Here is a 26747-nt window from a genome sequence, read left to right as displayed (position 1 = left end):
CTGTTGGAGGAAACACCTGCTGAAAGGCCCTGAAGGCTTATAGACAAAAGGCATGTAGATTTTGGTGTTTTCAGCAAGTAGATCGTGTAGGAGTTTTAGAAATATCTGAGAAGTACCTCCTGATCCATCTTCACATAAAGAGTGTGGTGTCTGAGTAAGCCCTATTGACAATTATTTGTGAAGGTGAATCTTGTTAGAAGACCCCAAAATAAGCAAATGAGAGATTACCAGTATCTAAACGAGGTACAGATTACCTGGTAAATGGGTGTTTAAATCATTTAAGTAGTGTATGAGATGCATGTTAATGTGGAATCTAATTCTTGATTTAATAATCATCTTTTATATCCTACAGGCATTTAAAAGAAATGCACTTACTATGAACACCAACTTCTGCATCTGCCTGATCATATTTAAAGGAACAGAAGAAATGTTTGTAATTAATCTGCCCAGTAAATACCAGATCATAGCACTAGGCAGGTGCGGGTCTAGATAAAATTTCTTGCAGCTAATTTAAACTTTCTACACACACCAGTAGATAATCTCAATGTAAATAATACATTTCTTCTTGACCCTTTAAGCCAACATGTAGACGAGGATATTAACTTCTATTCTCTATCACATACCCTTCTGTAGACTTTTAGCATTTGTGGATAGGGGTTTGGGGTTTTTGTTTTGTTTTTGTTTGTTTGTAGTTGATCGTGGATAGATTTTTAAAGCATTTATGAAAATGGCACTTTAATAAAACTGTGTTTTAAAACTCAGATTAAATGTAATGGCAAGTGGAATTAGGTATCATTTTTCCAATGATTTTCCAAGCCCCAAATGCCTATTAGATTCTTTTTAAACTTTTAAATTTTTTCTAGAAGTTTATTGCGTAGCCACTATCTCAGGGGTGAGTTTTTATCCTCTAAGTTATTTCTACGCTTATACCAAAGAACTGTTTTCCAAGTTTTAAAATTTTCACACCTCCTTTTATAAAATTGTGGAATGTATTTTTCAGTACAAGTTGTTCTTAAACTGAACTGCAGACTCTACTGAATTTAAAGAAGAGATCTTTTTATGGGGGATATAATCACCTCCAAATTATTTTGAAGCATTAATTTCAATTTCTGTTTTTCTGTGGTGTTATTTTGTATCATCCTCGTACTATCACAAAATAAAGGGGAAGTAGGAATCACAGGGTGTGTTACAAATTGATAACTTTTTTTTAAGACCTCTGTATTTTTCTTTGACCATTTCTACAGGGAACAAAAATGCTACTCCCTTGGTACTTGCCATAAGTCTTGACAAAATTTGTACATTATTGTATCATGTAAATAAAAATACTATATGAAGATCTGAAACAAAATTTAAGTTTGAAAATAACTGATTTTCCATTTAGAGAAATTTCAGGTTTACCTCTTACCTCTTAAAATGAGTTTTTAAAAACTATTAAATGACATGGATAGTAAATAGTAACCCAAGTAACTACTAAACCTAATTCCCTTCAGTAATGATTTTATTGGTACTATTTAAATAAGATTTTAAAGATAATCAGTCTGCTAAATATTAAGAGCACTTTGTGAAACAGTCCTAACAGGACTACCTATTACCTAAGTATACCAAAAAGGATAATTCCTTTGTGTTCTAGCATTGCAAACTAACCTTAGGATATAAGCCAAAGCATATAAAGAAACTTATATTAGTCAGGAAATAAAGGGTTAAGAAGTAGATTGGTTGCATATGTAATCCAAGTTATGTAGGTATGTGCTTAATGCTATTAAGTCAGTTACTGTATGTTTGACCTCGATACACTAAGCTTTTGCCTTTCAGAACAGCTGGGTCTGCTAAGAATCATTTCCCAGTTCTCTTCATTGTAGATCAGATGACTCTCGCTTTATCACCCTTGGAGGCCACATGAAGGACAAAGCAGAAAGATCCACAGACAAAACTAATGTTTATATGGGGGGGAGGAGGGTGCGTCATGGAGGAAGGCGGGGGATACACTTGGCCCTGATCTTCCAATGAACATAACAGAAGAGAGACCAATTGAGACTTGAAACCTCTGTGTTACTCCAACCATTATTTAGCTACATCCTATCCATCTTTTACTCCTTCTGTTGAACAGAGAGGCTCCTTTGGCTGCCTTGACTTTTGTAAATGTTTCATTCACTTAGTTGTGGTTTATCATTTGGACAGAATGCTACATCTAGGATTTTTCTCCCCTCCTTAACGCCTCAAGGGAAAATGGCTTCTGTATGCTTCATATTTGATACATGAACATACACCCTGTTCTCTTCATTTTAAGAAGCAAGCCTAAGTTTATTGGTAACAGAGAAAACTATTTTTCAGACACAGCCCTTCCCTTTAAAATAAACTTGAACATAACTTAGAAGGGTTCATTTCCTAACAGGTATATTGGTGAAGTAACTGAAAAATCTTCAGCATGTTTGCATTACTTAAATATATTAAAACATCCCAATAACCCTGAGTAGAGCTGAGAAAAGTACTTTGGAATTGCCTATTTCTGTGATCATAATTCATCAATGGACATTTTTGGTATTCTGGAACCTAATCCTTCGAAGTTCAAAGTGGACTCTTCTTAAATTGGTTTCTAATGGATATAAGAGATACTTGACTTATAATTGCTGCACATCTCCATAAAAGCTACAAAGTTACTTGATATGATTAAATTATGTAAATTATTATCTAAAATGTGTATTTAGAGGATTTACCTATAAGATACCTTGAATATGGGTATATTCTATTTTATTAATATTTATACAATATACTTTTATTTTCAAATAATGTTTTTCTGCTCCAGTTATTTAGAAGTTAGAACTTTCTCATCACTGATTTAGATCAACATCCTTTGTTAAACCCATGTATGCTATTACAAAAATAAAAACTAAAAAAATAGGAGTACACCAGCCAGCCAAGATGCTGACATTTGGGCAGTGATTATAGATGGTGACCATGGACAGCGATGTTCCTGCTGATTCGGCAGTGATTCAAGGCTGCTTTTCTGTGCTGACCTGCCCTTTGAGTCCTTATGCACATTTGCTTTGAGAAAGAAATACTTCCTGATTTTTGCTTTGTCTAAACCGACTTCCTTTATCAGACATAGAAGCATCTACCTTCTTGCAGCCTATCCGTGTCTAGAACCAGATTTTCTTTGTGTCTATGTGTTCAGTGTTTTAAAATACATCACCACTTAGTCAAGATACTTTAATGAATGGCTTATGAAAGAAATATATTCATTAAAAACATAGGTTGATGTGAAAATAATTGTTTTATTCTTACCACAGAAACTGAAGAAAACACATCTTTTTTCCCCTGCCCTCCCAAAAGAACAATCTTTACATAAAAAACTATAACATAGATAGGATATATTATTTTTACCAATTGAATATGATAGCAGAGATGAGCTTCTCCTAATATAGAATGATATGTTATTAACAGAGCCAAGTTAACATGAAACATGATATGAATCAATGCTTATGGAAGTGGTAATCTTAAACCACTCAAAAGAGATCAAAAGGATGAAATCCTGTATAAAACTATTTAACTTGAACAGAATGATCCTGGAAGTTTAGAACTAGTGATCATGAGTAATTAAAAAAAAAAAATCACTCAAACCACTTAAATTCAGTAAAATTCACCGATTAATTACATTCAAGTAGATCAGCATTTTTGAAATAAGAATATGGTCTAATTTCTCTGCCTTGTTATAAAGAAATCAAATTTACACATGTAATAAGGCATGTTCAAACGTTAAGCCTATAAATTGCCTTCTCACAGTAATTAAAAAGATCATCACAAATTTAATCCCTGAGATATAATTTGTAAAGAATGAAATACACATTACTTGCATTCTAAAATGTAAGGAAAACTAAATTTATATACCAAAAGTAGTGATTTCCTTTAAAAAGAAGGGCTGGATTCTTCCAGTAAGCTCACTGGATTTGCAGATCTCTTTTTAAGACAACAAACTGTAGTGGTACATTCCCTAAGTAAACACTGGGATTAAGGGCCTTTTCTCTTATTTTCCCACTTGGATAACTGAACATTAATAAAACTATAATATGTCTTGACCACTCCACAGTTAGAAAATAAAAGCCTCCACTGGGCTTGGGTCCCCATATACATTTACTTTGTATATAGACAACAATGACTTGTCGCCATTTTTTCCCTATAACTTTTGTGATTCTCAAAATGATAATTTCATTTATATGTAGCAAAAAAGTTCAAAAAAAACTTTCAGCACTGTTAATATTTTCATGTTTATTTGTGGAAATAAAGCTAGTTGGTTTTCTTCTGATTTCTTCCATTTTTGGAATCCCACATGATTATAATGTTAAAATATACCAAGAAGAACAGGAAGTTCAAGCAGGATAAAAAACAAACCAATACAGAAAATAAGTCCGGTAATTTCTGAGGAGGTTCCAGTGTGACAGTTATCAGTGTCAGAAGTACCATAGTGAAGACTGAGGTAAGAAACTGTAAGGAGGGAAAAAAAACATTATTGAGTAATATAAAAGACAGAATTTAAATGCACTGGTAACATTTACTTATAGCTTTAAGTGAGCAGAACTGAAGGTGAGGGGTGGGAGGTCCAATCTCTTCTACTGGTGGATCTCAACCTAGTCTACATGTTAGAACCATTTGGGGGACAGGTATAAAAACCACACTTCAGAACAATTAAATCAGAGTTTCTGGCGTAGGTCTTAGGATTTAAAAGCTTACCAAGTGATTCCCATGTATAGCCAAAGCCTCAGGATACCTTTCATACTTAATACCACCCACATACTAATGAAAATTACCTGGAATAGACAATATTGCTAGTCAGGGTTAAATTCAGGGTATGCTCTAGGACCTTGAGTCCCTATAAGGATATAAAGTTCTAAGCTAATCTAAGAACCTGTCTATAAAAAAGCCTTCCATGGCAAATAGAAAATTATATTTCATATTCATGGAACACTTTCGATGGTCTAATGCTGCAGTAAGTCAGGGTGGAGCATATGAAAGAAAATGTAATCTTGCCTCAAAGAGTTTTCAGTTTAATTAGGGGAATGGAGGAACTAATTAAATAAAATCACAAGCTGATATTTTATTAAATGACAAAATGAGTAGTAAAGATACTTCATTGATTGTAATTGTGTAGCAGTCAGTTTTCTTTAGACTAGTGCACTGTACAACAGAACTTTCTACAATGATGGGAAAGTTCTATGCCTGTGTACATCAAGAGAATAACTGCTAACCACACATGGTGGTCACTGAGCAGGCAAAATATGCTTATTGTGGCTGAGCTGAATTTTTTATTTTATTTAATTTTACTAAGTCTAAATTTTTAATGTGTCTAGTGGCTACTGTATTGGACAGGTTTTTTTTTTTTAAAGATTATTTATTATCTGAGCGAGAGAGTGTACATACAAAGAAGGGAGAAGGGGAGAGGAAAAGAGGAAAGAACCACAAGCGGACTCCCTGCTGAGCACAGAGCCCCAAGCAGGGCTCGATCCCAGGACCCGGAGATCATGACCTGAGCCGATATCAAGAATCATACCTAATCAACGGAGGCACCCAGGCACTCCTACCATATTGGACAGTTTAGCTCTAGACTGTGAGCTCCTTTAAGACAAGGACCAGACAGATCTTATTCATTTTATCTTGGCATAGCACATAAGTACACAGAAGCTGCTTAAGTAAGTGGAGAAAGCAAGCAGTCAGAAATCATAGTGACTTTCAAGAAGGAGGCGGGACATAAATGGAACCCTAAAAACTGTTTTCATGTCTGTATTATAACAGGATTTAAAGATCCGAATAGAGTAATGTAGTACTTATTCCAGATGGAAGCCTGGGAAGGATAATAACCAAAAAGGCTCACAAATAGGTATAAACGGTATAAATATCCTCCAAAGGGAAAATCCCTGTCAACCTTAGTGAAAAGTGAAAACTTCTGAAGTGAAATCATCAAATTTAAAGTTTCAAACTTAAGGGACATTTTCATGGCTCAGTCAATTAAGCATCCAACTCTTGGTTTTGGCTTAGGTCATGATCTCAGGGTTGTGAGATAGGGTCTCGCATCAGGCTTTCCACTCAGCGCAGAGTTTGCTTGAGATTCTTTACCCCTCATTCTCCCCGCCGCCCTGCTCCTCCCCCTCTCCACCTTAAAGAAAATCTTTAAAAAAAAAAGTTTCAAACAAGAAATATGGGACTGGTTGAAATGTCATGACACCATGATCCTGAATCAGCGTTGAGGGGCATGTTGAAATTCCTCCTGCTTTATTACTTTTTATTTTATTTTAAATATTTTATTTATTCATTTGAGAGGGAGAGCACGAGCAGGGTGAGGGGCAGAAAGAGAAGCAGACTCCCTGTTTATCAGGGAGCCCAATGTGGGGCTTGACCCCAGGATCATAACCTGAGCCGAAGGCAGACACTTAACCAACTGAGGGACCCAGGCACCGTAAAGTTCCTCCTGCTTTAAACAAACTCCAGCTATTACCCCATTTGTCTACTTCTGTTTACAGCAAAGTTTCCCAGAGGAGTTTATTTAACTTACTGTATCCAATTCCCTTCCCATTCTTTACTAAATCCACATGAATTAAGATTTTTACCTCAGCTGCTCCAATCAAACTGCCCTGGCCAAAGATCCATAATGATCTCCACTGTACTAAATCCAGTGGTTATTTCTTATTGCCTTATTTGATTTCTCAACAGCTTCTGAAGGTGCATATGCCTCTAATCTCCTTGAAACACTTCCTTCACTTGAATTCCATTAACACCAGACTCTTCTGGGTTCTTCCCATCTCAATAGTTAATCCTTCTCAGACAACTTTGCTGGTTACTTCTCATGTCCCCTACCTCTGAGCACTGTAATATCCCAAGGCTCAGTACTTAGTCGTCTAATATATTCACACCTTTGGTGAGCTCATCTGTGACATGACTAATTATTATCTCAATGCCAAAGACTCAACTTACTGTCTCCAGCCTGGACCTCTCTCCCCTAAACTCCAGACTCATTCAAATGGATATGTAATAAGCACCTAAAACTACAAGTGCAAGCTACCCTTAATAAGATTAACAGCTGACCTCTTAGAAAACACTGAGGCCACAAGGCAGTGGGATGGATGACATTCAAATTGCTGAAAGAAAAAGATAAGAATTCCTTTTCAAGCAAAATTGCTTTTCTAGTCACCCCTTCAGGGTGCCTAGGTGGCTCAGTTGGCTTAGCAACTCAGGTCATGATCCCAGAGTTTTGGGACGGAGTCCCATATCAGACTCCCTGCTCAGCAGGGACCCTGCTTCTCCCTCTGACGCTCTACAGAACCACCCAGGCGTCCCAACTACATTTTCTATGATTCCATGTTACAGTCTGAATTATGTCCCCACAAAATTCATGTTATAGCCCTACCCCCCAATGTGAATGCATTTGGAGACAGAAACTTTAGGAAGGTTAAATTAATATTAAATTGAGGTTGTAAGGGTGGAGTCCTAATTTGATAGGACTAGTGTTCTTATAAGGAGAAGAGGCACCACAGAATGCTCTACACGCCCACACAAAGAAGAGGCCATATGAGGCTACAGCAAAGTTGCCTATAACCCAGAATTAGAGGCCTCAACCAGAAACTGTGATGAGGCACCTTGCTTTTGGATTTCTAGCCTCCAGAACTATATGAAAATACATTTTTGTTATTAAGCCCCCCAGTCTGTGGTTATTTTGCTATGGCAAAGCAAACTAATACATAACATTTATATGAAATGTCCAGATTGGTAAATACATAGGTATAGAAAGTATATTACTGGCTGTCCAATGCTAGAGTTTAGGGTAGAATGGGAAATGGGTGCTAATGGAAAGAGGGTTCCTTTTTGGGGTGATGGAAATAATCTAAAATTAGATTTTGATCATGGTTGTACAACTCTATGTACATACTTAAAATCACCAAATTGCACACTTTAAAAAAAATTTTTTTTTTAATTTTTTTTTTAAGATTTTATTTATTTATTTGACAGAGAGAAATCACAGTAGGAGAGAGGAAGGGAAGAGATCAGAGAGAGAGAGGAAGGGAAGCAGGCCCCCCGCTGAGCAGAGAGCCCGATGTGGGACTCGATCCCAGGACCCTGAGATCACAACCCAAGCCGAAGGCAGCGGCTTAACCCACTGAGCCACCCAGGCGCCCCCAAATCGCACACTTTAAATGGGTGGATTTTATGGCTGAATTTATCTCAAAAAAGCTATAAGAGAAAGATATTACTTTTTTTTTTTTTTTTTAAATAGTGGCATGCTAAGTGCCATTCCTTAAAAACTAAACAACTCATGGCCAGCTATTGATTTCAGCTCAGGTCATGATCTCAAGGTTGAGAGACTGAGCCCCATGTTGGACTCCTCACTGGGCATGACGCCTGCCTAAGATTCTCTCTCTCCCTCTCTCTCTCTGCCCCTCTGCCCACAGCACTCTCTCTAAACAAACAAAAAAGAAACTGAACAACTTACCAAATATTGTATAATTCTGGGAAGAAATGTAAAACATGGAAGGTATTTCCTAACAGAAATGGAAAAGGATTTCAATTGCAGTTCTTCTTCAGAAGTCTTTTCAAATATTGAAAAAGAAGTTGCACAAGCTATAAAAAATGCCATCGTTGTCACAACTGAGGGGATTAGGAGTTCATCCTTCAACAGAAGAGGTAGCATACTGTAAGGGATAACAGAAAAAAAATATCAAAAGAGAATTGCTAATTCAAAACATAATCACTTTGTAAAAAATTTTTAAATGAGTTTATGATAACTATACTGAAAATATATAAATATGGGTTTGACTCACCTAAATGTTGACACAAGTAAAAACCAAGTAGACATAAAAGGAATTTCACTTAAAACTAAGCAGACAGGTCTAAAATGATAAAGAAAAAATATTTTAATCTTAGGAAACAGAATTTCAATTCTTGTGAAAAATATAAACACATTATATCTATCTGATCTTTGGGGTAGCTAAACATAAAAAACAGCCAGTAAGGTCTCCATATAGATCACTGGTTCATTTTTTTGGTATCAGTCCAAACTCAGTGAGTCTAAACACAAACAAGGTATCAACTCCTCCCAATAACTGAAAAACTGCTTATTCCAATATTCCATTAATGGAACTTTTTTTTCCTTGTCATACAAACAGCAGCTTATAGAAAGGATCAGATAAACAAATTCAAACATTCAGAGAAAGAGAGCTCTTTCATGTTGCGTCCTACTTGAGAAATAAATTAATTCCCAGTACAGTGGTTTCAAAGTTCTTTTTTTATGACCCTCCATGTTACATATTACTAATCTAAGTTAGATCCTCTGCCATAGAAGTGAGAACAATGGAGAAAGAAGAATTTTAAGAGGAAACAAGTTGATTATGGTAGAAGATAAGAGGAAAAAACAAGTAGGAAGCAGTCAAATGAAAAGAGCAGTAATATAGGAAGAAGAGGTATAATACCAATGAATGGAACTACAGGATTTATGACAGAGCTTAGGGTCATAGGTCCCAATTCTGTGACCTTACGTGCACCACTGTCTCATTACCTTCTGGATTCTACTGTGGCAATGCTCAAGAAGAAGGGGACCTAAGTCCTAATCCCATCTCTGCCACTTACTGGATGACCTTGAACAAATGATTAATTTAACCATCTTTCTTTGGTGTAAATGGAAATAGGAGTAATACCTTGTATTGTTACATTGTTACATAATTAAAAGAACCCTTTTACAAGTATTATCTAACTTTTTAATAAAATAACTTTTTTACTAATGATGGCAGTTGTTGAATACTTGTTGCTATTGTTGTTATCATTATTATTTTGGGTCTCCTTATTTTACTTTTTAAAGATGTATTTATTTATCTGACAGAGACACAGTGAGAGAATGAACACAAGCAGGGGGAGTGGGAGAGGGAGAAGCAGGTCTCCTGCCAAGCAGGGAGACTGATGCAGGGCTCGATCCTAGGACCCTAGATTCACGACCCAAGCCGAAGGCAGATGCATGATGACTGAGCCAGCCAAGTACCCCTTCGGTCTCCTTATTTTAAAAGGTTTGAGCATTCTCTTTCTTAGAAGGATGACTTCTCCCCATATCAACCAGCATATGAAATATAAGTCCTGAGATTACAAACTGATTGAAAACTACCACACTAAAAGAAAATACTAGAGGACTTTCAATTTCATTACTTGATGCCTTTTCAATCAGAGTGTATTCGTTTAAAACATGCACATAGTAGCTGCTCAATAAATATTTTCTCTTTCTGGGTCTTAACTCTTTCCCATTTATTCATTCAATATTCATTTTTTTAAAAGATTTTATTTATTTATTTGAGAGAGAGAGTGTGTCTGAGAAAACATGAGATGGGAGAAGGTCAGAAGGAGAAGCAGACTCCCCACGGAGCCAGGAGCCTGATTCGGGACTCAATCCTGGGACTCCAGAATCATGACCTGAGCCGGAACACATCCTGAGCTGAAGGCAGTCACCCAACCAACTGAGCCATCCAGGTACCTCCATTCAACACTCATTTATCAGATACAAGTATTTATTGAAAACTTATGTACAACTGCTCTGAAAGGAATAAAAAGAGGAATATAACTCAGCCCTTGACCTCAAGATACTTAGTATTTATATTTAAGCAGCAAAATCCCCTGCATCCTAACCTCTGAATCTTTTCCTTCACCACGTTGTTGAAAACAAACCCTTGCTCCCTTCGCCTGAGGAAAACGCTGCCTCTCAGCCCTCTCAACCTCACCTGTTTTGTTGTAGTTTCTAAAGCCTTCCAACAACTTGACCCAGAGCGAGATAACGTTTTTGTTCTCTATCACTTCTTCCACATCAGTTCTCCCCCTCTGCACCCTAACAATCTCCATGTCCTCAGGCTTTATCCCTATTAGTCCTCAACTTTGTCATCAACCAACCACAAGAGTCACTTCCCTCATTACTCGGTCATTTCAACTCCTTACTCTCTACAAACCTATTTATCCTCATTCCTGGCAATTTTTACATAGATGATTTTCTAATACCCTGACATCTCATTTGCTGGAACTCCTCTCTTCAAGTGATCTCATCTTTATTATCCTCACTAGACAAAACCACAAACATGGAAAGACCTAACTCTCCTCCTGTACTTATACCAAAAATACTGAGCAACTGCTCTTGAGGAAAACATTTGCCTACACAAACTGTTTCACTTTAAAGAACTATTTATTTTGAGAGACAGAGCAGAGAGGACAGGCAGAGAGAGAAAATCTCAAGCAGATTCCCTGCTCAATGCGGAGGAGCCCGAGGCAAGGCTCATCTCACAACCCTGAGATCAAGACCTGAGCCAAAACAGAGTCAGATGCTTAACCAACTGAGCTATCTAGGTATCCGTTTTCACTTCAGACACGAGATCGTGATATTCAAGTGTCTAACAGCTACTATGTATTTCTCTAGTCTGTTCACATGTGTCTCTTAAGAAAAATTATCCCCACCTTCCCATAATCTCATAATCCCAACAGCTCCAACCTGCTCTTGCCTAAATACCTTGCCTTCCACTTCATTAAGAAAATTGAAATAAAAGAACTTTTTTACAGATCCCACCATCATATCACATCTCTTCTCAGCATCAGTACCAATATACTCTGTTGCCTCTTTTTATTAAATGAACTATGCCTGCATCTGTCCAATGCCAGTCCTTCCATTTATGCTCTGGGTCAGATCCCATCTCCCTTTCCAAGGGGTATCGCTTCAGCAACCCTTAACTCCCTCCTATATCATCAGTGTGCCCTCTTTACAGACCATTCCCACACCATTATTTCTCCTAACACCTTAAGCAACAAGCCCCACTTGACTCTAATTTCTCTACCAATTATTGCTTTTTTTCTCCCCTTCTCAGCAAAACTTACCTAAAGAATTGTTTACCTGTCTCACATCATATATAAAAATTAACTCAAAAGGAATCAAAGACTTAAATATAAGAGCTAAATCCATAAACTTCTTAGAAATAACACGAGAGTAAGTCTTTATTACCTGAGATTTGGCAAAGGTTTGTTGGACAGGACATCAAAAAGAAATAATAGATAAATTGAACTTCATCAAAATTAAAAACTTGACAGTTTTTAAAACCTTAAAAAATGCTCAACATTATTAGGGAAATGCAAATCAGAACCACAATGAAATACCCCATAGAATGGGGCAGGGGTAGGGGGAAGGAAAATAACAAATGCTAGCAAGGATGCAGAAAAACTGGAAACATATATTACATTACTGGTGGGAATGCAAAATGGTATAACTGCTGTGGAAAACAGTTTGATGGTTCTTCAATCAGTTCAATACAGAATTACTATGTGACCCAGAAATCCCACTCCTGAATATAGACTCAGGAGTACTGAAAACAGGGGTGCCTGGGTGGCTCAGCCAGTTGGGTGTCTGTCTTTGGCTCAGGTCATGATCCCAGGATCCTGGGATCTACCCCCATTTCAGGCTCCTTGCTCAGCACAGAGCCTACTTCTCTCTCTCCCTCTGCCTGCTGCTCTGCCTGCTTGTGCTCTGTCAAATAAATAAATAAAATCTTTAAATTAAAAAAAAAAGAGGTACCAAAAACAAATACTAAAACAAAAACTTATGCAGGGATGTTCATACTGGCACTATTCACAATGACCAAAAGGTAGGAACCCAAATGTCCATCAAATGATGCATGGATGAAGAAAATGTGTAGCCATACAATGCAATACTTTTCAGGCATAAAAATGAAGCATTAGGGCACCTGGGTGGCTCAGCGGGTTAAGCCTCTGCCTTTGGCTCAGGTCATGATCTCAGGATCATGGGATCAAGCCCCACATCGGCTTCCTGCTCAGGGGGAGCCGCTTCCCCCCCGGCCCCACCTACCTCTCTGCCTACTTGTGATCTCTGTCAAATAAAATTTTTTTTTTAATGAAGTACTGATACTTGCTACAACATAGATGAACTTTGAAAATACTATCTTACATGAAAGAGGTCAGACATAAAGACAAATTTTATATGATTCCAGTTATATGAAGTACCGCAAATAGGCAAATCCATAGAGACAAAAAGTAATTAAATGGTTACAAGAATTGACAGATGGGAAGAGAATGGGGATTGACTGCTTAGAGGGTACAAGGCTTCCTTCTTGAGTGATAAAAATATTCTGGAAGTAGATAGTGGTGATAGTTGCACAGCACTGTGACCACTGACGTATTTTGCCATAAATAAATTAAAAAAATAATAATCTACAGCTATCTTCAATTTCTCTCTCATTATTGCTTAAAACCACCTTAATCAGGCTTTTCCCTGCATCACTCCATCAACATTAGCCTTGTCAAAGTCACCAATGACTTCCATTTTGCTGAGGCAAATAGTCTGTTCTCAGCCCTCATCTTGAGTGATCATCTCGTGTTTTTTCACCTCAGCTTTACTGATATAATTGACATATAACATTGTGTAAGTTTAGGATGTACACCGCAATAATTTGTTATAGGCATATGTTACAAAATGATTATTGCAATGTTAGTTAACAACACATCCATCAATTCAGTTACCTCTTGCCTGTGTGTGCAGTGAGAACTTTTAAGATGTATTCTCTTAGCAACTTCCAAGTATATAATACCTATTAAATATTACTATGTACAGCCATCATGCTACACATTAGATCTCCAGAACTTAGTCATCTTAAAACATTCATTTTGACCACCTTCGCCCATTTTTCCTTCCTTCTCCCCTGCCTGGCAACCACCAATAGTACTCTGTTTCTATGAATTTCTACTCTGTTTCTATGGATTAGTTTCTGAGTTTTAATAACTTAGATTCCTTATTTATGTGAGATCACACAATATTCACCTTTCTGTCTGACTTATTTCACTTAGCATAATGCCCTCAAGGTTCATCTATGTTGTTGTAAATTGCAGGATTTCCTTCTTCCTTATGACCGAGTAATAGTTCAAAGTATATGCGAGAGTGTGTGCCATGAGTGCATATATAGTATACGTTTTCTTTATCCATTCATTTGCTGATGGATATTTAGGTGGTTTCCATGTCTTGGCTACTGCAAATAATGCTACAGTGAACATGGGGATGCAGACACCTCTTCAGGGTCATGATTTCATTTCCTTCAAATATATACCTACCTGTGGGATGGCTGATCACATGGTAGTTCTATTGTAATTTGGGGGAGAACTGCTACAGTGTTTTCCATTGTGGCTATACCAACTTATATTCCCAATAAGAGTGTACAAGGGGGGCGCCTGGGTGGCTCAGTGGGTTAAGCCGCTGCCTTCGGCTCAGGTCATGATCTCAGTGTCCTGGGATCGAGCCCCAAATCGGGCTCTCTGCTCAGCAGGGAGCCTGCTTCCCTCTCTGTCTCTCTCTGCCTGCCTCTCCATCTACTTGTAATTTCTCTCTGTCAAATAAATAAATAAAATCTTAAAAAAAAAAAAAATAGAGTGTACAAGGGTTCTCATTTCTCCACATCCTTACCGGTACTTGCTATCACTTGTCTTTTTGATAAGAGCCATTCTGACCGGTATAAAGTGATACCTCATTGTGCTTCCGATTTGCAATTTCCTGATGATTAGTGATGTTGAGCACCCTTTCAAGTACATGTTATATAGCTTCTTTGGGAAAATGTCTATTTAAGGTCCTTTGCCCATTTTCAAATTGTTTTTTTACTATTGAGTTGTATGAATTCCTTATATATTTTGGAGATTAACTCCTTATCAGGTATATGGCTTGCAAATATTTTCTCCCATTCTAGAAGTTGCCTTTTCTTTTTTTTTTTTTTAAGATTTATTTATTTATTTATTTGACAGACAGAGATTACAAGTAGGCAGAGAGGCAGGCAGAAAGAGAGAAGAGGAAGCAGGCTCCCCGCTGAGCAGAGAGCCCAATGTGGGGCTCGATCCGAGGACCCTGGGATCCTGACCTGAGCCGAAGGCAGAGGCTTTAACTCACTGAGCCACCCAGGTGCCCCCATAAGTTGCCTTTTTCATCTTGTTAATCATTTCTTTTGGTATATTGAAGTTTTTTAGGATGTTAGCCCACTTACTTATTTTTCCTTTTCTTCCTTGTGGTTTTGGTATCATATCTAAAAAATCATTGCTAAGACCAATGGTAAGGAGCTTTGTTCCTATGTTTTCTTCTAGAAGTTTTATGGTTTCAGGTCTTACATTTACATCTTTAATCCATTTCAAGTTAATTTTGTGAATGGGGTAAGATAGGTGACTCATGTCCGTAAAATACCTTCTTCACTCAGGACACCAACTCTTGTGGTTTTTCATCCTACCTTTTAGCCATTCCTGTTTGCCTCTTCTCCTAAGACCACTTAACACGGTGCGGTCCAGGACTCAGTATCTGGTACTCTTCTCTGTATATACTCACTCCCTTGGTGATTTCACCCAGTCTTATGACTTTGTCCTCTTTACTGACAAACTACTAAATTTGTATCCCCAGCTCAACCCCCCTCTAGAACTGCACTCATATGTCCAACCCAGACATACATCTAAATGCTGACTCAACATCTCTGCTTGGATGTCCAAAGACCTGTCCAACACTGAACTTGCAACCCTCTCACGAGGTCCACATCGAGCTTAACCCTGTTCCACTGTCAATCTTCCCCATTTCAGTCAATTGCTATTCTATCTTTGCAGTTGCAAGCCAAAAACCATGGACACACATTTGATTTTTCTTTTTCTATCACATGCTACATACAGATCACTAGGAAGCCTTCTGGTTCCTTTTATACATCCACAACAACCACTTCCTGCTTCTTCTACTATTATTGTCTTGGTTGCAGTCACCACCATCTCTCAACTGAATTACAGTAACAGCCTTCTAAATGGTCTCCATGTTTTCTTGCTCCGTACAATCTATTCTTCTATTCTTTTTTTTTTTAAGATTTTATTTATTTATTTGACAGAGAGAGATCACAAGTAAGCAGAGAGGCAGGCAGAGAGAGAGGAGGAAGCAGGCTCCCTGCCGAGCAGAGAGCCCGATGTGGGACTCGATCCCAGGACCCTGAGATCATGACCTGAGCCGAAGGCAGCGGCTTAACCCACTGAGCCACCCAGGTGCCCCCCTATTCTTCTATTCTTAACACGCAGCCAGGATGATCCTTTGATTTTTTTTTTTAACAATTTTATTGAGGTAAAATTAATATACAAAGAGGAGCGTGTGGGTGGCTCAGTTGTTAAGCATCTGCCTTCCACTCAGGTCACAATACCAGGCTCCTGGGATTGAGCCCCATATCAGGCTCCCTCCCTGTTCAATGGGAAGCCTGTTCTCCCTCACCACTCCCCCTGCTTGTATTCCCTCTCTCACTGTCTGTCAAATAAATATTTTTTAAAACTTAATATACAAAGAATTGCACATACTAATGTATATAGTTTGATAAGCAGAGTGATCTTTTTAAAACATCAAGGGGACCTGGGTGGCTCAGTTGGTTAGGCATTTGTCATCAGTTCAGGTCATGAACCCAGGATCCTGGGATCAAGCGGGCTTCTCCCTCTCCCTCTGCCTGCTGTTCCCCATCCTTGTGCACACTCTCTATCTGTCAAATAAATAATTTTTTTTAATCTTAAAAAAAAAAAATCAAGTCAGATCATGAATCCCCAATACCCCTCCCAAGCCAAATTTCCTAATGTGACCTATAAGGTCCTATAAAACTGACACCTCTGTTACCTCTTTAACTTAATCTTTTATTAACCTGCACTTTGACTACTCCACTCTGGCCACACTGGTCATTCTGTTGTTCACTAAACATCCAGGCTTATTCCCATCTTAGGGCTTCACACAGGCTGTTCCATCTAGAATGTTATATCCTAAATACCCCAGCTAATTTCATCAGCATCTCCAGTCCACTCCAGTATCTCCTCACAAGGCCTAACTTGACATCTGTATTAAAATTACAATCTGTACTTGCTTCTGTACCCTCACCTCCAACACTCCCAACTTCCCTTATCCTGCTTTATTTCTTCCTCAGGGCCTTTATTACCTTCTAAAACACTATTTAATTTCCTTTTATTTTTAATTTAATTTCTTTTTTTTAATTATTAGTGACTATCTTTAAGAATGAAAGCTAAGAATGTAGGGATTTTTAGCTGCTTTGTTCATGGATATATACCAAGGGCACAGAACAGTACCTGGCAAACATAGGCACTCGATGAATATTTATTGAATGAAATATCTATTTACTGATAGATTAGCTAGGAACGACCAAGAAAAACTTTTAATGCTGACTTTAAAATATTTTATCAAAATTATATTAAGCCATGCACTATTATATATAATCTAAGTATAGCTGTAGAGTAGGAACTCCCAGAAATTCAGGGCCCAAGAGCTAATTTGAATGGTCAGGTTATAGATCACTGAATGGACTGCCTTAGTATGGGGTAGAAAATCTGGGGGAAAATACATGTGTTTGAAAGCAAACCTTTCCATAGTTTCATCCCCTTGTACTAGGAATGTGTGGATGGCCAGCCAAGTCTCACATAAAAGTGAAAGAAACTAACTCGGGTTTAGACTTTGGGGGATGAAACTAAGCTGTTCTCCTGGTCTGCAACAATGTGAGACTATTTAGTTCCAAGCAAAGAAGCTTTCCACATAGGCAGCCCAGCTTACTATAAAGCTCTGCTTTGAGTTTTTAGCTCAAAGTTCCACCTAATAAATGCAATTTATTGCAGAATAAATTTGTCATTGGTTATTCTTTACAGGAATCTTCCATAGGAACCTAGCAAACACAGGATAAGGGGTGGAATTGATCTAGGGCAGGATTCAAGTACTCCAATGTGTCCTGGACAAATACTATTTTAATACTGGGATAATATACCCCCACTGTCACCTAATTTCTATGATAACCAGGAAGAATTTTAATGCTCTTAAAGCAAAGTACTTTGGGGATTGCCAATAGGGTCTAAACAAAGGTTTTTGTTTTTGTTTTAATATTTTATTATTTGACAGAGATCATAAGTAGACAGAGAGGCAGGTAGGCATAGAGAGAGAGGAAGCAGGCTTCCTGCTGAGCAGAGAGCCCAATGTGGGGCTCGATCCCAGGACCTTGAGATCATGACCTGAGCTAAAGGCAGAGGCTTAACCAACTCAGCCACCCAGGTGCCCCTTCATTTTTTTTTTTTTAAGATTTTATTTATGGGACACCTGGGTGGCTCATTTGGTTAAGCGGCTGCCTTCGGCTCAGGTCATGATCCCAGTGTCCTGGGATCGAGTCCCACATCAGGTTCCTTGCTCAGCAGGGAGCCTGCTTCTCCCTCTGCCTCTGCCTACCACTCTGTCTGCTTGTGCTCACTCTCGCTCCTCTCTCTCTCTGACAAATAAATAAATAAAATCTTTAAAAAAAAAGATTTTATTTATTTGACAAATAGAGATCACAAATAGGCAGAGAGGCAGGCAGAGAGAAAGAGGAGGAAGCAGACTCCCCACAGAGCAGAGCCATTGGGCTCAATCCCAGGACCCTGGGATCATGACCTGAGCCAAAGGCAGAGGCTTTAACCCACTGAGCCACCCAGGCGCCCCCTAAGCAAAGGTTTTGATAAAAGAAATAGCAAGGGGTCAACATATGAAAGTCCCAAAAGAGGTGAATGAAGACAACAAAGCTAAATAGATATGGAGATATGGAAATGAAGGAAATGAAAAAGGCAAAGATGACAAACAGGTTCCAACCTGAGGAAAATCTCTAGCATATAAAAAACATATAGGAAGAAACAGAAATAATTATGCCAGTAATAATTCTATGAAACTTTTTCAGTTTAAAATATATTTTAAAAGAAGTAAAACTGTAAGAAATCATTATGGAAAAATATAATTTTATGAATAATTTTATGCAACTTCATAGTAACATTTGTGTGGTTTTGTTTTGTACTTAGGTGATTATATGTAGCTAATAAATTTATGTATATATAATATACACACAGTAATAAATAAATAAAACACATTTTTACTTACAATGATACCAAGAGAATGGACTTTTCATGTACTTGGAAAGAAAATAAAAAGAATGACAGTGCACAGCTAACCTTTAAGAAAAAGGGGGGAGAATGAGATATAACAACTTATAAACTATAATAGTTTAATTATGAAGCTAAATAAAAATCATCTGAAGTAAAATTTTAAAGCTTAATGTAGTTTCTATCTAGAGGGAAAATATCTATACAACATTAATGCATAATATTTTATTCAAATACAGAAAAACATTGCTTGAAAAAATAATGATTATAAAGCTATACTTAACCATCTAAAACAATTTCATTCAGACTCAATTATTAATAAACAAAACTACTAAATACTTCAGACACACAATCAGACCTTCATTCCCCCCTTGGAATCTTTGACAATTAAAAGGGACTGAAAGGACAAGAAGTTCAAAAACACCTCACGAAACAAATGTGGGTATTAAGAAGGGCACATATTGCATGGAGCACTGGGTATGGTGCATGAATAATGAATTATGGAACACTGAAAAAAAAATAAATTTAAAAAATAATAATTAAAAAATAAAAACAAATCTATTTTAGTACATTTTTTAAATGTACAATTCAATAAAATATATTAAATGTTTTATGAAGTCATCATTTGCTATTTGGGGTTTAAAATTAAAATTACTTAGGTCTATTATCAGAAGTTTATGATCTGCATACTGAACATCTATCTACACACATGCAATCCAGAGCAAATCCTATCTACACCACTTTCTAATTACAATATCCACCCACTTCTCTCCATTCCCCCCTGCTAATAGTGGGAAAGGAGTGGTCTAAGCCACACTCATCTTTCTCCTGGACTACTGCAATAACCTCCTAATTGGTAACACTCTTGCTTCCTTACAGTCCATTATGTACTCAGCCACCATATCAGATCATGTAAATTTCCCTGTTTAAAATCCTCAGATAGCTTCCCATTAACACTGAGAATAAAATCCAAACTCCTGTCTGGGTCCTGCCTTCCTCTTCCAGTCTATTTCTTACTATCTCCCTCACGCACTTCACACCAGCCACTTCATACCTGTCCCTTTTTGTGCTGAACATGCCAAACATGTTCCTGCTTTAAGAAAAAACTTCATTTTATCAAGTCAGAGCACAGACCTTCTTAGTGAATGGTTCCTTCTGGCTAGTCATTCAGCTCAAGGCCTAAATGTCACTTCCGTAGACAGGCCTTCCCCTGTTCAAGCTAAAGTACTGCCCCACCAGCACTCCTTTCATATAACACTATTTTCTTCATAGCTCCATCACTTCCAGATATTTTCTCATGAACAAATCTATTCTGTTTACTGTCCTTCTCCTAGCATTGGCAGGAAAGGCCCCAATTAAGAGAAAAGGGATATGAGCTGTCATTCACTTACACACCAGTACTTGGAAAAGGACCTGGCACATTAGCGGGCACTCAACATATGCTACTTGAATAGATTAAATATGATCACTCTGCTGCTATACATGTATTAGTATTATACCATCAATTACCTCAATTCTAGGCTTATATTGAGAAATAATTCAATCTTTATTGAAAGGAAAACATTTAGAAATAATTATAATATATATATAATATAATGGGAAATGTTTTCAAAGTTCTCAGGAACATTCAGTAAGAATTCAAAACATCAACATTAATAAGAAAAATCATTAATATAAATCATTTTTAGTTTTTTAAAGATAATGGCTTATATACTAAAACAGCAAACAGAATAAAATTAGGAGATTAAGAGAAAAAAAAGTTTTTTCTGGCTTATAATCCTAAAAGTAATTACCTCTAACACTGCTACAGTTACTCAAACTCTGAAATTCCACTCGATTATCTTTGAAATAATACCTTTATTTAGCATGCTATTTCCTAGAAAAATAACATAATCATATGTAAGCTTGTAAATATTTCAAGTTAGGGCTATTAACAACATCAGAGCATTATTATTATTCCTTCTATTCTAAAAGTCCTATAGAAGAGTAACAGATGATGTAGAATGCTCAGAGTTCATTCTCAGAATGAAACAAGAAATTGTCAATAAAAAGGTAATAAAAAAGAAAAGAGGAACATGAAACTATTGTTTTGCACTGTGGTACCCATATGCACTTCTGAAGTATTTTACTGTTTTGCTCTGTTCTGGCTTGTTTCTGAAATGCAATATAAATAAGTGCCCATCTCAAAATTGAAATCCTAATTTCTAAAATGTCCCTTTATTAAGCCCATTAAGAGTTTTAATAAACTAAATTTTCTTGAGTATCATTTTAGAGACCAAGGCATAAAGGAACCAAATTTCAAATACCACAGAAATACAACCAGGAAGGAATTTGTGAGCCTACTCAGAGAAACCCAAAGGTGTAGGAAATATAACCAATTCATCTTCAAACTAACACAAGTCATCTTCCTTAAACAGAGATCTGTCCCCTATCCTCAAAAAGCTTTTTTGGCTCTTCTGGCACACAAATCAAACTCCCAACTTTTTTAAGCCAGCATTCAAGGTCTTACCCAATTAGAGCCTTTTCAATTCTTATCTCCCACTATATCCTTTCCTAACCTCAAAACACACACACATACACACACACACACACACACACACACACACACACACACACGTCACACAATTTTCACTGTATGCTATTCCCAGCATTCCCTATCCTTTCCTCCACTGTATCCAAGCTCTTCCTCCTGCCTTGAATTCTCTAATGCTACATAACCTCCTATTCCAAATCTTGCCCAGCTTTCAAAATTTGGCTCCAATTCCACTTACTCTAAGAAGCTGTCTAAAATCTGCCCCAAAGTAGTATTTCCCTTTTCTACACTATCACAGCATTTAATGTGTAACTAAAAGAACTTACTACCTTCTACTTAATAGCATAATTATTTAAACATGTCTATTCCCACTCTTTTCTTCTCTGTATTCCCTAATACAAAGCAGAAATTAAAGAGTTGTTGAATTAAACCGAAAGATTCTGATTATTCAGCCTAATATAAAACACAGCACCAACATATGTCACTCAATAAATGTTCACCAAATAAATGAATACCTTATTTCCCAGTCCAGTAAACCCCATTCAGAGGAAGAAAATAATTACCTGTATTTTTAAAAGATCAGATGCAGCAAGAATTAAGTATTTAAAGTAATGAGAAACTTACCAGAGTAAATCTGAATCCTCTGGGAGAGGGCTTAAGTGTTAATTTTATACATGCAGGAAGCAGGCTCAAAAATGTAAAACAAAAGCTAAAAAAAAGAATAAAAATAAGACATTAGTTTTCTTTATAGAGCTATGTAATTAAAGCAAGGAAATATCGTTTAATATAAGGATCACGTTACTTGTTTATTTCAAATTAAAGGTTTTTTTATTTATTAAATGTGAACTTAACACCAAATATTTAAATAAAATCCATTCATTGAAATATTTACACACTTTTATACGTAATTATATAATACAGAAAAACTATTATAATGGTTACATTACTTATAGAAAAGATACACAAAGACAGCAAACACTCAAAATAAGAAAACACTATCAGGCATAAAAAGACAATATATATTTGTAACACAAACATTCATAAAATTTACTCACAAAAGAACCTCTCACAAAAGTTAACTATTTGATTTTCAGCCCATGGTAAATCAGAGAGAACAAGTTAGAAAGGAAGTGGGTAGCTGCCAGAGCTTCTCCTAGTGATGGCCTATGGGCAGGGAGGAAAAGGAACTCAATGAGCAGAGCCATGGGGAGCCATTTGGTAACAAACAGCTTTTGCAAGCCCTAAGGACAAATTATAACACAATAACTGATTTTCCAACTGTTGGTGGCTTTGTGGTGTGTCAACTTGGCTCAGCTGAACTAGGGTTCCCTGAATATGCTTCTAGATAGAGTGGGCTACAAGAGATATTCTCAGAACTGGAGGACAGAGGGAGGCAGCACCATTATGCAGCATGCACACACAGATACCTTCTCCCAGTTATTCAAACACTAATCTTGGAGCTGCTGAGGCGATTTTGGGCAGATGTAATGAAAGTTTCTCTTCAGTTGATTTTAACTTAATCAAAAGGGGGATTCTTGGATGGCCTGACTTAATCAATTCAAAGGCTTTTAAAAGAGAGCTTAGGTCTGCCCTAGATTGAGATTCCAAACAGCAACTGGGTTTGAATTGCTCTTCCTCCCCCTTAGATACTCTTTCCTAAATGCCTGCCTTGTGGACTTCCAGTTTGTTCAGTCAGATCCCCTGACGGTATATGTCAATTCCTTGTAATAAATTCACACGCACACACACACACACCCTCCTACTCATTCTTCTTCTCTGGTTGAACCCTGATTGATACACCACTGAAAATCACGGCTCTTCAAGATAATGTTTAATCATGTTTATTAGACTTTGTTTAAGGAGGAGGGAAATAAGTAACAATCCAGGAAGATTATCACTTCACATACTTCAAATAATAATTTTGGTATATAAAGAGATAGGTAATGTTATATAGAAAATTCACTAATGAACACCTCATTCCCTAATGACACCAGATAAATGAAATATTACCATAATACTTTTAGAGAAGAGCTTCTACAACACCATACTCGAACTTTATATCTCTTACCTGATTATTATCTGGATGTGACGTGGCAAAATATCCTTGATCTTCAGAAAGATACTGACGCTGCACCAAATATTGGCCACTTTATCCTTAAAAGAGATTTGTGAGTTTTACATTCTGATATAATAGAAATATTAAACTCTATCAAAGTACAGCCCATGATTTCTAAATAAACTTTTGAGACATAAAACTTTTGTTCACAACTGTTTTATAACTGAGTTGCTTAAACTCTCCAGGAATACACACACACACACATTTTTCGTTTTTTTGCAATGAGAGTTGACCTAAATCCAGACATTCCCAAGAAATATTTCTTATTTTTCAAAGAACAGCACACTATCCCGAAATATTTAAGTTACTCATCTTTGAACATTTTTTCTAGGAAATCTTTTTTCCTAATTTGTAGAACATACATTTTTTGGACCCATTTTATCACACACCTAAAATTGTCCCAAATATAACCTACTAACAACTCACAATGACAAGAGTTAATTGCTAATAAATCAAGGCATTTAAAGACATTAGCAGTTGTGGTAGGATTGCTTTCAAAATTAAATTTGTAACTACAGCACTCTGCTTGTGAAACCCACCCTCTACACAGCTGCTTAACTCACAGCTGTGTAAGCATAACATCAAGAAAGTAACTATCACTGACAACTGCACCATCCCACTTCCCCCTGTCGATCAAAGAAAATGCTCTTCAGATTTTGAGGGTAGTCAGGGAATGGAGGTGGCCAGCAACACTGTCAAACATGTATGATACACATCTTTATAATTATTGTGATAAATACTATTTTTGAAATGGAAGGCAAGGCAGAGAACCAAGAAGCTTAGATGGAGAATTAACTTTTCTTTATATAGGTTTTAAGGTTAGAGGAAGTATTAGGAAGAACACAGTTTTCAAAATTCACACCACAACTCTGCCATGTACAAGCTCTGTGAGTCTCTGACCTCAGTTTTCTGATCTACAAAATGATACTTCAGTCAGACCTATTATGAGAATCAAATAAAATCACATGTGAAGTTATGTGGCACCTAGTAAGTAAGAGTGATGACAAGAATAGTGACGATTTGTGATTATCACTATCAGGAGCGACAGCATCCCCATCAACATTTAAGTCGCATATGCCTGTTCCATCAACACCAAACTCTTTCTTGGCCTCTTTCAAAATGCTTGTAACATCCTACTAGAGATCCAGTGAAAGACAGATAATCGATAGCAATTTATATATTCAAAAATTAGAAAGATATATATGCTTTTCTAATTCTTTTTAAAAGAAATGTTTATCAAAAGCAAATTATCTATAAATATGTTGTCTCTGTCTAACTTTATTAAAAGGCCTTTTCGTTTCAGAAAAATGGTTTGTTTAATTTAATTACCAAATCTAAATCATCAAATTATCCACGTAATAAAAGTTTAACAAGAGTGATTAAGCTAGCATTAAATGAAATGAAAGATCTTCATTAAAAAATTACTATGGATGAAGGTTATATAAGGAAATTATGAGATCTTGCTGAAGCAAACATGATTTAGTTTAATAAATAATTTCCTAAGACTAAAAAGAGAATATAAACCAAAAAATTACAGAGCTGTTAACTTTGTAGCTGCAACTACTCATGCTGTCTTTCACTATGGATCTTATTTCATTAGAAAAATATATAACTGAAGAGTGCCTGGGTAGCTCAATCATTAAGTGCTGCCTTCGGCTCAGGTCATAATGCCAGGGTCTTGGGATCAAGCCCCACATTGGGCTCCCTGCTCTGGGGGGAATCTGTTCTCCCTCTCCCGCTCCCCCTGCTTGTGTTCCCTCTCTCGCTGTATCTCTCTCTGTCAAAAAAATAAATAAAATCTTTTTTAAAAAAAGAAAAATATATAACTAAATTATGGATTTCATGATGGCATAAATATTATCTATTCATTTAATGTACTAGAAAACGCCAGCTGAGCTAGAGGTTATATACTGGATCAAATAACTGACAAGGAATGATTGCAAGGAGAGTAGCTGAAGTTACTACTCCTGTGTGTCTCCTATATGAAATCCCCAGAGGTCACAGCAAAACAGTGTTAATAGAAAGGAGTAAGGAGAAAGTACTTAAATATACCTCAAATAATCCACGATCAACTGGGAAGAGTCTTCTTAGAACTTGCATTGTTTGCTCCCTTTCTGTAAAGAATGGCAGCCAGCAGAGAATGAAGGAAGCCACAACTGTACAAGACAGCTTTATTAACAAAACAAACCTAGAACAAAAACAAAGGTACCCAGTAAGACAGGGAGAGATTAAGAATTCTGAGAAATCAGTCTCAGTCTCACTGAAGATAATAAATATAAATGTATAGTAATGACAAATCTATGCTACTAATATTAACATGGGAGTCTACTCAAATCAGAGTTAAGAAATTCACAATTAATAAGATGTATAGCTCTCCAACAAAAAGACTATCACCACCTTAATTAACATTTAACTTACATGCTTTTCCAATGCAGTCATGAAGAAAAACGTCAAATTGGGATGTATTTCTATTAAGTATAAAATGTAATATGCTCTAAATGGATGAAATCCTATAGCAATGCTCTAACAAACCAATCCACATTACCTCTGGTAAATGTACATTGATCAAAATATTCCTCTTGTTAGGAAGATTTAAAATAAAATTAGAGAACAGGACTTAATCTCTCTTCCAACTCACTCCACAGTCAACACATTATTAAGAAATCACCTGAAGGCAAAAATGAAAGACCACCTTCTTCCTGGTAAGTATGCCAAACAGATTCTCTGAAGTACTTTTTAAAATTCTGTTGTTTAAAAGCCACTCACCCCTCTCCTTTCAGGCCTTTTTTAAAACACTTGCCAAGCAAAAAGCAAAAAAATGGCAAGGAGTGGTAAAGTTCCATCTGTTTATAATTTATAGCTAAGCAAAATGCCAGTGAGCCTAGGAGGTCCCAGTCACAAGATACTCCAAGAACACCCCACAAAGCAAAGCCAAGACTCACAGAATTATATATGTTCTTATGTCAAGGAAATTAACTCAATAATTAAAAGAAATAAATCTTGTATTTTATAGAGCATATTTCATATGTGATTTTAAAATAATATATAATGAAGGCTATTTGTAAACAGAAATTGGAAGTATTGAGATGATAAACTAATATGAAATTGCATAATGGCCTCAAATACATCAAATTGACTGCTAAACAGAGCAACTGATTT

At 36.7% G+C, this 26747-nt stretch overlaps 2 protein-coding genes across 2 annotated transcripts in view; one reads left to right on the top strand and one right to left on the bottom strand.

Moving 5' to 3' along the window:
- The window catches only part of ITGB3BP (integrin subunit beta 3 binding protein), a 67313-nt gene extending 63013 nt beyond the window's left edge, over nt 1-4300 (top strand). Inside the window, exon 9 of the mRNA XM_082687872.1 lies at nt 353-4300. The gene's annotated coding sequence lies outside the window, so the exon portion shown is untranslated. The remainder of the gene's footprint in view (nt 1-352) is intronic.
- ALG6 (ALG6 alpha-1,3-glucosyltransferase) overlaps nt 3253-26747 on the bottom strand; it is a 62685-nt gene continuing 39190 nt past the window's right edge. The window contains exons 8-15 of the mRNA XM_082687873.1: nt 26355-26540; nt 25641-25776; nt 23541-23626; nt 22097-22181; nt 18938-19008; nt 8802-8870; nt 8474-8672; nt 3253-4479 (exon numbers count right to left, since the gene is read on the bottom strand). Of these exons, the coding sequence (XP_082543999.1) occupies nt 4282-4479; nt 8474-8672; nt 8802-8870; nt 18938-19008; nt 22097-22181; nt 23541-23626; nt 25641-25776; nt 26355-26540 (1030 nt within the window). The 3' untranslated portion in view covers nt 3253-4281. The remainder of the gene's footprint in view (nt 4480-8473; nt 8673-8801; nt 8871-18937; nt 19009-22096; nt 22182-23540; nt 23627-25640; nt 25777-26354; nt 26541-26747) is intronic.

The sequence above is a fragment of the Mustela nivalis genome (assembly GCF_964662115.1).
Source record: "Mustela nivalis genome assembly, chromosome: 10".
NCBI lineage: Eukaryota > Metazoa > Chordata > Mammalia > Carnivora > Mustelidae > Mustela > Mustela nivalis.
This window is presented reverse-complemented; position numbering and strand designations above follow the sequence as displayed.